The sequence below is a fragment of the Pteropus alecto genome, unplaced genomic scaffold (assembly GCF_000325575.1).
Source record: "Pteropus alecto unplaced genomic scaffold, ASM32557v1 scaffold39, whole genome shotgun sequence".
Taxonomy (NCBI): Eukaryota; Metazoa; Chordata; class Mammalia; order Chiroptera; family Pteropodidae; genus Pteropus; species Pteropus alecto.
The window spans coordinates 12679730-12690897 of record NW_006443568.1 but is presented as its reverse complement, the minus strand read 5'-3'; the positions used below and the strand labels follow the sequence as shown (position 1 = coordinate 12690897).

Sequence of the window (11168 nt, the reverse complement as noted above, 5' to 3'; positions counted from 1 at the left end):
GTGAAGAAAGTGCTCATTTATCCTAACAGGAGGGCGATTATGTGTGGCTACTTTCAATTTGGTGTGTTAAACAAAAGGCGAGTCTTTAAACAAAAGGCAAGTCTTGCTTTCCAGCACTGCTATTAACACTGTCACTAAGTCAGTTTCCTGCTAAACCTACTTTAATGAGTAAGCCAAGCAGTTTATAATTGATGGCTGGATACGTCTGGAGACTCCTGCAGTTGAAAGTAGTTTGTTCTCCTAACCGGCTTAAACATTAGCCTCCTAATTGTGCTAGCACAATTCATTTGCTGCCTTAGCAGAATGTCTCTCTACTGAGAGGAAGGAAAGAGCCTGGGCTTGGGAGCGAAGCCCAGCTCTGCCAGCATCTGCCAGTGCTGTGTGGCCTCGGGTGAGTCGCTTGGTATCTCTGAGCCTTGGTTTCTTCATTCTGTGCTGTCGGGAGACAACCTGGGGTCTGCTGGCTCGTTTGGAGAATTGGACTGGCATATGTTTACAGATCACGTGATGGCTGTCAGATGGGCAAATACTGCTCCCTCCCCAAGTCCTGGCGCTATGCCCTCAGGCATGGGAAGTTAGGGTATCCATAAGTCTGGGGATGAGAAGCTGTCCCCTCCCCTGCCAAATAATTCTGCCTCACTGTCTATACAGAGAAAGAGAAAGACCCCAAGTACTGGAGAGACCAAGCTCAGCAGACCCTGAAAAATGCTCTGAAGCTTCAGAATCTCAACACTAATGTGGCTAAGAATGTCATCCTGTTCCTGGGAGATGGTGAGGCCCAAGGGAGGGGCTGGATGGGGCACCTAGGTAGGGGCCCACGGAACCAGGTGTGTCGAAGAGGCTGGACCTCTGGGCGGCATGTTTAAGAAGATGCGGGGGCAGGCTGTGGACTTAAGAGGTTTGCTGTGCCATGTGGTCCTCTAAGGGTCTGGGTGGGGGGTGGGGGAGGTAAGGGGCTGCCCAGTCACATTTACAGAGACATGCTCTGGTGCCCACTGCTCAGCCTGCCTTGGCACCAAACTAGAGAGGTATGGGTGTCCGAGAAGACTGTTTGGAGAGGCAGGAAGCCTGAGAGACTGAGGCCTCCCTCTACCCGCCACAGGAATGGGTGTCTCCACGGTGACGGCCGCCCGCATCCTCAAGGGTCAGCTGCACCACAGCCCTGGGGAGGAGACCAGGCTGGAGATGGACAAGTTCCCCTACGTGGCCCTCTCCAAGGTGAGCTCCAGCCCCAAGCCCGCTGGGCTCAAGCCTCCCACTTCTCAGCTTGCCAGGCTGCAGGAAAGGGCGGGGGAGTGGGGTCTGCTAGGTTTCTCAAGCCGCCTTAGGCCCTGGCAAAAGCGGTCGGCCCTCCTGGGGTCTCCGTGGCTCCACTGTGAAATGCCAACAGCAGCAGCTACTTCCCAAGACTATTTTGAAGGTTTTAGCTCATTGATTTTGAAAAATCTATTGAAGAGTGATGTACACAGAGGAACGTTCACAAGGGCACAGCTTGAATTTTCACAAACTGCGCTTGTTGGTAAGACCAGCTCCAGGTGGAGAAACTGACCGTGACAGCAGCCAGCGGCCCTCCTGAGCGCCCCCTCCAGGCCCTAAACCCCTGCGCCCCACCCCGACTTCCATCACCATAGATCGGCTGTTCTCGCTTTTGTCCTTGATGTAAATGATGGAGTCGTGCAGGACACACTCTGCTCCCAGCGGTCCTGTTGCCCTTGTGCTCTACCAGGGTGGTTCGAGAAGTTAGTTTACTGGTGTAAAGCGGTCGCTATTGTTTGTTACCGGTGTCGTTATTGTTGGTGGTCATTCTGTAATGGAGATCCTAGACGCTCTGGGGAAGGGCAGGGGTGCGGGGAGCAGGGACTAACTGTAGCGTTTTCGTGCCTTCAGGGAGCTCTCAGGTTGGCCAGGAAGGGCGACAGTGTCAGCGTCTCTCCTGGACGTCTGAGCGTATGGGAGCGGGGAGGGCCTCTTCCTCGTTTCCCCATTCTAGATCCTGCCTCCTCATCGCTTCCCCTCCCCTTCCCCCAGCCAGGCTCTCCCACTCCTTCAGGGACCCCCTCACTCCCTTCTCCAGGACTCACCTGCCTCCCGCTCCCCCTCAGACCCAGGGAGAGGCCTGAGCTGACCCAGCCCTGCTCCTCTGCCAGATGTTTCCATGTGTTGGAGAGTTGCCTTCTTGCCCCTTCCTGCCGCCCTGGCTGCTTGGGCAGAGGGCGTGGGGGTAGAAGGCAGATAGCTAGATCATCCTGTGGCTCTGGGGGCACCATGGTGGGTAGCAGGGCTCAGGCAAGGCTGTGAGAAGCCTCTCTGTCTCCCTCATGCCCCGGGCGCCATGGCGTGGGTGGGGGTGGGGTGGGCAGCAGTTGGGGGGCCAAGGCCTGGCCGTCTCCTGACCCTCCTTTCCCACCTGCAGACATACAATACCAATGCTCAGGTCCCTGACAGCGCAGGCACCGCGACCGCCTACTTGTGTGGGGTGAAGGCCAACGAAGGCACCTTGGGGGTGAGCGCAGCCACCCAGCGCTCCCACTGCAACACCACTCAGGGAAACGAGGTCACCTCCATCCTGCGGTGGGCCAAGGATGCCGGTGAGCGGGGTTGGTGGCAGGGGAGGAGGGGGCCCAGCTCCGCGACCTGTCTGGGCCTCGGTCTTCCAAACTGTGCAATGAGAAGAAGATAGAAAAAGATGCTGTCTGGGCCTCTGCCAGCCCCAGTGTTCTGGGAGTCTGTGAAATATTCACGGGATCCAGTCCAGGACAGGGCAGGCCGGTGGTTTAGAAACCCACTCCAATGTGGGTTCTGGTCCTGGCGCAGGTCCCTGAGTCTACTCATTTGACTCTAAGATGGGCACAAAAACGGCCCCCTCATAGGCTGGGTGTGAGCAAGGCAGGGGGCGCAGCGCAGCACCAGCCCCGTGGGGGTTCAGTAATGCCCCCCGCTCCCTTCCTACTGGAATCAGGAGGCCCTGGCCCATGCCCCCAGGAACTTTAGAGTCTGGGGATAAGACCGATTGACACAGGCGACAGAACCACACCACTGGGAGCCCTTAGGAAGGGTCCCCGTGTTCTTGCAGGGCACCTGGAGGGGGGACTTCCTGTGGGAGTGGGGTTCCGCAGGGTCCTGGGTGGAGGGGAGAGCTCCAGCCCAGGTGCTCAGGGCTCAAGGGCCCGCCGGTTACAGAGGAAGAGCATCTGAGCTGCCAGGGGATTTGGGAGCCACTGTCTCTCACTTGAGTGACTGACATGGAGACTGAGGCCCAGGTGGTCAGTGTAACTGACAGGAGGCCAGCCTTTAGCTGGAAGAAGGTGGGAGAAAAGAGCTTGGACGGCCCATCTCCGGACAAAGCCAACCCCTCCTCTCCCACACCCCAGGGAAATCTGTGGGCATCGTGACCACCACGCGAGTGAACCACGCCACCCCCAGTGCCGCCTACGCCCACTCCGCCGACCGGGACTGGTACTCCGACAACGAGATGCCTCCGGAGGCCCTGAACCAGGGCTGCAAGGACATTGCCTACCAGCTCATGCACAACATCAGGGACATCGAGGCGAGTTCAGGGGATGCGGCCAGGGCTTGTGAGGCAGGGCCTCTGGTGCACCCGAGGCCTCAGGTACAGGCTGGCGCTGGAGAGACAGCTCGGCCCGGCTCCCCACACACCTGGGAGGGCTCCCAGCCCATTAGGGGCTTTGCGGTCGGGGCAGGGAGGCTCTGTAGGATTTCTCTGCGGTGGAGCTGAGGGATAAAACCTGATGTGGCCTCCACCCTACCTCAAGGACCAGGCGCCCAGGGATCATTTTGTAAATTGGAACCTGGCGCTGTACCCCCACGACATAGGAGGAGAGGGTGGCAGAGCGGCCATCTCAGGGAGTAAGTACCTGCCCTGTCCGTTCCCACATGCATAGACAGGTACGTGGCCCGTGGACTCAACCATCATGCCCAGAGAAAAAGTGATGTAGACAGTGGTTAGCACAAACTCTCAATTTTAAAATTCCTGGGTTCAAATCCTTGCCTTACTGTTTGCTAGCCCTGTGACCTTGGATCAGTTATGTAACCTCTTCGAACCTTCTCCCTTACAACCTCTTTGTAAAGAGTACCTACCTTGTAAGCCCAGTTACAAGATCTGAATAAAATAATCCCTGTGGAGTTTAGCATAGGGCCTGACACCTAGCGAGTGCTCAGGAAGTGGTAGCGTTATGCATGAGCCGCTTGTCCTTGCCCCGAAATACAAGATTTGAATATTGAGCAGGTTCGTGTATGTAGGTGAGCCCACACAGCTGAACATCGTCCACCTGATGTTTAGGTGGGTCCCCATTCTCTCTTCTTAAATGAGAACCTCTGGCTTGTTCCTTTTCAGGCTCTTGTCATTTACTGTGGGCCGAGGCAGGGGTCTGGTAGGGGGACATGGGGACTTTGAACCCCTGAGCCTAGAGTGAAGGTTCAGTGAGGCTCAGAGGAAGCCCCCAGGTCCTGCCTACCCCTTGCCTCTGTTTCTAACCCCACCAGACAAACTCACTGGCTCCTGGCCCCACCCTCTCCCCCACATGTAAACTCCCAGTTTTTAAGTGTCACCTGGCCCCTCTGTCAGCCCATGACTTCCCTTTTCCGAATAGTGGACCGAACACGTCTTTCAGGACAAACGGTCCTGTTGACTGCTCCCGGCGAGTGTAAATTCGAGGCAGAGCCACTTTCCCGACTGCTTCCACCTGTCTCGCATCCTGGGACAAGTCGCTTTTCTTCCCGGAGCCTCCGTTTCCCCACCTGTACAATGAGAACAGAGAGCCCCACCTGCCCCCCCACTGAAGGCCGAGATGAGGTCATGGATGCGAGAACGTTTGTTGTATGAGCACAGGGTGTAATTACGGGGCTGCTCCTCGGGGAGATTTGGCAGGAGCAGCCTGAGAGGGAGACAGGAGCTGGAGAGATTTCTCCGGTGGGGGCGAGGGGCGGATTGGGGGGTCCTCAGGGGCCACTGGGACATGAGCGAGGGCGAGCGTGAGGAGGTGGGGCCCCAGTGAGCACAGCCCCTGCCCCTTTGATTTTCTCTTTCTCCTCATCCTTTTTTTTCCCTCGTCAGCCCCGCATCACCACCACCCCGAAGCCCCCCAGCCCCAGGCTGTACATGAAACAAAAATCCTGGTGTCCGCCCTGAAAATAAATATCTATTGCTAAAAAAAAAAAAAAAAAAAAAAAAAAAAAAAAAAAAAATACAAAAAAATAAATAAAAGAAAGAAAGACACAAACCCAAACCCCAAAGCCAAACAGCAAGTCTGTTATTTGGGAGTTTAATGAGCCCGTGTGAACTCTCTGCTAGGGCTGGAAACGAGGAGGCTCCAGGCAAGAAGATTGGGGGCTTCATTTCCACTCTGAAAATACCAAGGGGTCAGGTTCTGTGGGAACAATGTGGGGGGGCAAGGGGCCAGTGACTCGGGGCCCCTTCTCCTCCTTCCTCCCACAGCCTGCCCCACCCTGAGCTCCTGGCTGGTCAAGCAGTAAGGAACTTGCCCCTATGGAAATAATTTCGTCTCCAATTCCTCATGCCAGTGACAATACCGCCCTCCCCCCCCGCCACCATGGAGGCCACCCCTGGGTACCAGGACGGCACTGTGTTATTGCATGTCCTCCTGTGGCAGTCCTGTGGCTGTGGCAGTCCCGTGGGTGGGTATCGTTTCTATTGTATAAGTAAGGAAACTGAGGCTCACAGAGGAGAAGTGACAGGCCCTTGGTCCAGAAGGGATAGAGTCAGGATTCAAAGCTTTGTCCTCTGTAGTTCCCCACGATCCAGGCTGGTCCTGGGCTGCCTTCCCCACCTCAGCCTGGGCCTGGACTCCCCGCAGAACCTGGGGTTCCCAGGAGGAAAATGAAGTGGCCGGAGACAGTGGATCCGAGGCCCACCACCGCTGGGCTCTGCTCTCCCAAGGTGTCAGCCAGGGGCGGTGGCCTGGGCTGACGCCTGTGGTGACAGGAGGACACCGTTGTGGTGGTAATTGTGGGCGGCAGCTGTTATGCTCTTGGCTCTGTTTTAAAAATAGTCAGGACTTCAAACATGGACTCCCAAGGAAAACAAACAGTCCCACGTCCCTCTGCCCACGCAAGCAGCGTGGTGATGTAAAATTAGCCTGGCGGTGACTACACAGCCGTGGGCGCTGGCCCGCTGTTTGCCCAGGCTCCCAGCTGGGCTGCCCCAAGACCTCCCTGGCCGAGGCCTCCGGCCCGCAGGCACTTTGCCTCTCGCTGTGGGAGACGAGGCTCTTGGAGTCTCCGTCCTTGGTTCTGCGGGCACAGCAGGGCCCCAGTGCCAGGGTCAGAGAAGCCTTGGGTTCGAATCCTGGCTCTGCCCCTTGCTGGCTGTGTGGTCTTGGGGGAAGACATCTCATTTCTGCGCTCATTCTTTTATTTGGAAAACGGGGACACAGGTTCCCTTGTGGCCCTGGTGCGAGGTTGAGTAAGATAAAGTGTGTGAAGAGCTTAGTGCCTGACACACAGTGAGTACTCTATAGGAGGAATTATATTTACACAAGTGGGAGTTATGTGCCAGGCTTCTGGAAAGCCAGGAAAGGGAGGTTATCGGGAGCTCCGATATTTCACGCAGGAGCCCAAACCCCAGTCCCAGTTGACTCATGACGTCACCTCTCCAAGTCAGAAGAGGCTCCGGGAGGGCAGGGTGGACTGAACCCAGGACCCCTCAGACTTGAGAAGCATCCACAGCATCCCCAGGCGGGGACCACTGGGGCTTCTGGATGTCTTAGAACTGCAGAGTACTGATGGCTCCTGTCCCCTTTAGGTGATCATGGGGGGTGGCCGGAAGTACATGTTTCCCAAGAATAGAACGGATGTGGAGTATGAGATAGACGAGAAGGCCAGGGGCACGAGGCTGGACGGCCTGAACCTCATCGACATCTGGAAGAGCTTCAAACCGAGGCACAAGGTAGCCCGCTCAGGGGCCAGAGGACTGCAGGGTAGCTTGTGGTGGGAGTGGTGCTGGGGTAGCCTTCTTTGAATCTGTTTCCTCTTCTAAAATGTGGGCATAATTTTCACCTCAATGGGCTCAAATGGTCTAATGGATACATGAATGGCGCACAGTAGGTGATCGATCAATTCCTTCCTTTAGGGGAGGGCAATAGAAAGAGCTAGGTGGCAAGTGGGGAGGGTGCGCCAGGAGCAATATGCATGGCCTTTCAGTCCACTTGAGCCCCTACTGTGTGCAGGGTCCTTGGCTGGGCATGAGGTCCAAAGGAGGAATCGAATGGTCAAAAAACATGGAGCATTGTGATTGGATGGTGGGATGCCCGGGTCCTACGGGAACCCAGAGAAGACAGACCACAGCGGGGGCCTGAGAAGGCCTGGCAGGGGGAGGTGGGGGTGGAGGAGGCAGCCCTGGGAGGGTCTTGCAGGCAGAGGTAGCAAGGCGCGAGGTAGAAGCCCTCCACAGCGAGTTGGCTTTGGCTCGGGCGAGGGCACGTGCTGGGGGAGGGAGGCTGGAGCGTGGGAAGAACCCGAGCTCTGGTTCCTGGAGTGGCTCTGGCCTTTTAAATCTGTGCTGCTGGCCACTGGGCCTGGGGCCGCTGGGGTCTGGAAATGACTGTGGTCAGGGCTGAAGACAGGGAGAGCAAGCAGCCTGGCAGCCACTTTGATGTCACTCTGGGGTTAGATTTCCGAGGGTTCCAGGGCTGGCCCTCGGGGAGGCCTTGTGGGCTGGTGCTGGGCCAAGAGTGAGTTGGGGGCAGGGGCTGGGAAATGGCCCCCACGGGGTTGATGGGGGTGCGACTGAGCTGCTTTGAACCATTTCCATTCCTTCTGAGTCAGCTCAGGCTGGGCCAGAGCCACCCCCCGGCCCAAGCCAGAGAGACTGCACCTCTCCCAGACTCAGTTTCTCTTCCTGGAACATGGGACCAGAGCCAAACCCTTCTTGCCCAGGCAGGGTGCTTACCCTGGAGCTCAGACTATACCCCAAGAGGGAGGAAGAGGGAGGAAGAGGGCCCACAGCACTGGACCGGACCAGGTGTCACTGTGGGGCCCCAGAGAGGCCATACATTCCTTGAAAATCATGCCTTAAGAGTAGATTCTAGAGTGTCTCACTTTTACTGCCAAATAGCTATGTCATCTGTGTATCTCAGTGTCCTCATCTGTAAAATGGGAATAATACCTACCTTATAGGGCTGAGGTGAGTATTAATTGAGATGGGAAACAAGGGAGGGGGTGGGAGTGGAGGAACAGAGCCCCATTTTCTTAGCCTTCCCACCCTCTTTCCCCATAACAGCCCCTGAGATTTGAAAACCACGGACCCTCATGCCATTGCCCAGAGAAGGCAAGGGAGTCTCCTGAGGACACACAGCTGGCTCCTGGCAGAGTTAGGGCCCCCAGTGGGCCCTGAGTCCCTGCATTAGAATTGCCATTTATTCGTCGTTTCTTGAGGGCAGGGAGGGACGGTAGGGGCTCAGGGAGGGATTGTTAAAGGACTGAAGGAAACAAATACACGCCCCAGACTCAGAGCAGCTGAAGTAGGTTCTTCCAACTCCCCCAGCCCCAGCACGGCTGACACAGGCCCTTCCTCCTAGCATTCCCACTACATCTGGAACCGCACCGAGCTCCTGGCCCTCGACCCCAACACCGTGGACTACCTCTTAGGTAAGGGGGTCGGGGGTGGGTGCCCTGGGGTGAGGGCTGCGTGATCCCTGAGGGCAAGGACCCAGCCCGCCTCCTTACTTAGTGACCTTTGCCCTCGGGCTCCAGGACCTGGGAGGGGTGAGGAAAGGGTTCTGGTTCATAGAACTTCAGGCTGAAATATGCTGGCTGTACAGGGTGAATAACCCCCCTGAGCACAAAGGGAAACCGAAGCTCAGAGAAGGGAGGTGACCTGAGGCATGCCCAGGTGAGTCTGAACCCCAGAGGGAGCTGGGATGTCAACAGATCTCAGGCTGCAGAGCAAGGGGGCCTGGAGGCCACTCTGCTGTGTGGCCAGGTCAGAAGCCAGATAGATTTTCTCTGCTGGTCTTGATTGGGGGTTTTCATCTCCTCCCCAGGGAATGGGGAGCAAGGGTGGGGCCCAAGGGCAGCTCTAGGCCAGGTGGAATGAGACCTGAGCACCGCTCTATGGACGTCTGGATCCCCTTTCCCACCTGGCTGCTGTGCCCAGCAAGTGGTGGCAATATCTCCCACAAACCTTTCCCAAGGAGCTCAGCCCCCAGGTCCTGGTGTGTCATTGGAGATTATGGGCTCAGAGCTGGGTGCCTGGAGAATCCCCCAAATACACGCACACACACATACACACACACACAGCCCTCTACTCACCTGCGTCAGGTGGAACAGACCCCATACCACACACAGTCTGTACAGAGCTACACATGTGCCCATAGAACATGACAGTTCACTCATGCGTCTTAGAGCCAGAGTGCTGGTTTCAAATCCAGCTCCTACCACCTATGAGCTGTGCAACCTTGGGCAAGCGATTTCTCCTCTCTGTGCCTCAGTTTTCACTTTTATAAACTAGGAATAATGATTCTTCTACAAAATGGGGGTAACGATACGGCCTGCTACAGGGTTGTCATGAGGATTAAATGAGCTAATGCATTATACAGGTTGTCTGTTGCTGCATAACAAATTGTCCCAAAACTTAACAGTTTAAAATAAGAGTGAACATTTATTACTTCACACAGTTTCTTTGGGTCAGGGATTTGGGAGCAGCTTAGCTCGGCCTCTCATGGGGTCATAGTTGTCTGAAGGCTTGGCTGGGGCTGGGGCTTCCAAGATGGCTCCTTCGCATGGCTGATAAGTTGGTGCAGGAAGTTGGCAGGAGACCTCAGTTCCTTGCCATAGGGAATCTCTCTAAATCCAAGAATGTGCAAGGCAGAAGCTGCAGTGTCTTGTGCCCTGGCCTGGAAGTCATACATTGTCATTTCTGCAGTATTCTATAGGATACATAAGCCATCCCTCGTCAGTGTGGTGGGGGGACACACAAAGGTGTGAAGTCCAAGAGTCAGAGCTTATTGGGCACCGTCTTGGAGGCTGGCACCTACATGCTTCCCAAGCACTTAGGGTGGCATGTCACACAGAGTGAGTACTCTCTTAATTGGAGCTCTCATTTGGCTGCACACACACTCACAGAAGGGCAGGGTGCTCTGGAAGGATACCCAGGACAGAAAACACCAACTTGGTACGTGTGGAATCTTGTGACGTAGGCAAGGAATGGGTCCCTCTCCTTATTTCATAAGTGAGAAAGCCAAGCTCAGTGAATAGAAGGGACAGTGACTCCAAATCTTGTGCTGTTTCACTGCACAGGGCACTGTGCCCTTCACACCTGACTTGTAAATAACATGTAAACACAAAACCAAGCCACCCCGTCAAGTCCACGACACAGTCTTCCACCCGAGGGCCATGGGCCCCTGTCCGGGGCCCTTCAGGTTTGGGGGTAGGCTGATGAACTTGAATCCCAGATCTCCTCCTTAGCAGCTGAAAATAGCAAGTCACTGACCCCCTGAGCCTCAGTCTTCTCCTCTGTAAATGGACATGGTGATCCTTCTCCATGGTACAGCTATGAGAATGAAAGGAGGCAGTGCTCAAAGCACTTGGCACACTTAGGGCCCCAAGAGCCATCCAGATGAGCTTCCTTTCCCCCACTTTACCCCTAAGTTGTAAGTGGGCAGCCTGTGCTCCCTGAGGCATCACCAGGTTCCTTGGGGACCCTCCCAGCAAGGCTCTCACCATCCACATTGTCTTCAGGTCTCTTTGAACCGGGGGACATGCAGTACGAGCTGAACAGGAACAACGTGACTGACCCGTCACTCTCCGAGATGGTGGAGGTGGCAATCAAGATTCTGAGCAAGAACCCCAAAGGTTTCTTCTTGCTGGTGGAAGGTAGGGGCCCAGGACTGGCTGCTGGGCCGCTTCCCTGGGAGCTTCTGGATACAGAGTCCTGAGGTCAGGGCATAGGGAGGTCCAGCTCTCAAAGAGGACTGTCCAGCTTGAGGATGATGGAGGAAAGTCCTTTTGTGGGGAGAGGTTGTGGGTTGGGGAAGAAGGGGGTGGTCCTGAAGCTCCCAGCCCAACAAGCTATTCTCCTTTGGGCATGGAGGTGGCACACCAGATTTACTAGTCCAGGAAGCCTTCCTGAAAGAGGAGACCAGTTTCTTCCTTCTTGGAATTCCTCCCTGAAACCTGGCTTTGAAGGGGCA

The 11168-nt window shown here is 55.9% G+C and overlaps 1 protein-coding gene across 1 annotated transcript in view; it reads left to right on the top strand.

Annotated features, from left to right (window-relative positions):
- ALPL (alkaline phosphatase, liver/bone/kidney) overlaps nt 1-11168 on the top strand; it is a 52507-nt gene that overhangs the window by 37693 nt on the left and 3646 nt on the right. The window contains exons 3-9 of the mRNA XM_006924474.3: nt 652-771; nt 1103-1218; nt 2414-2588; nt 3372-3547; nt 6782-6925; nt 8556-8625; nt 10717-10851. Coding sequence (XP_006924536.1) covers nt 652-771; nt 1103-1218; nt 2414-2588; nt 3372-3547; nt 6782-6925; nt 8556-8625; nt 10717-10851 — 936 coding nt within the window. The remainder of the gene's footprint in view (nt 1-651; nt 772-1102; nt 1219-2413; nt 2589-3371; nt 3548-6781; nt 6926-8555; nt 8626-10716; nt 10852-11168) is intronic.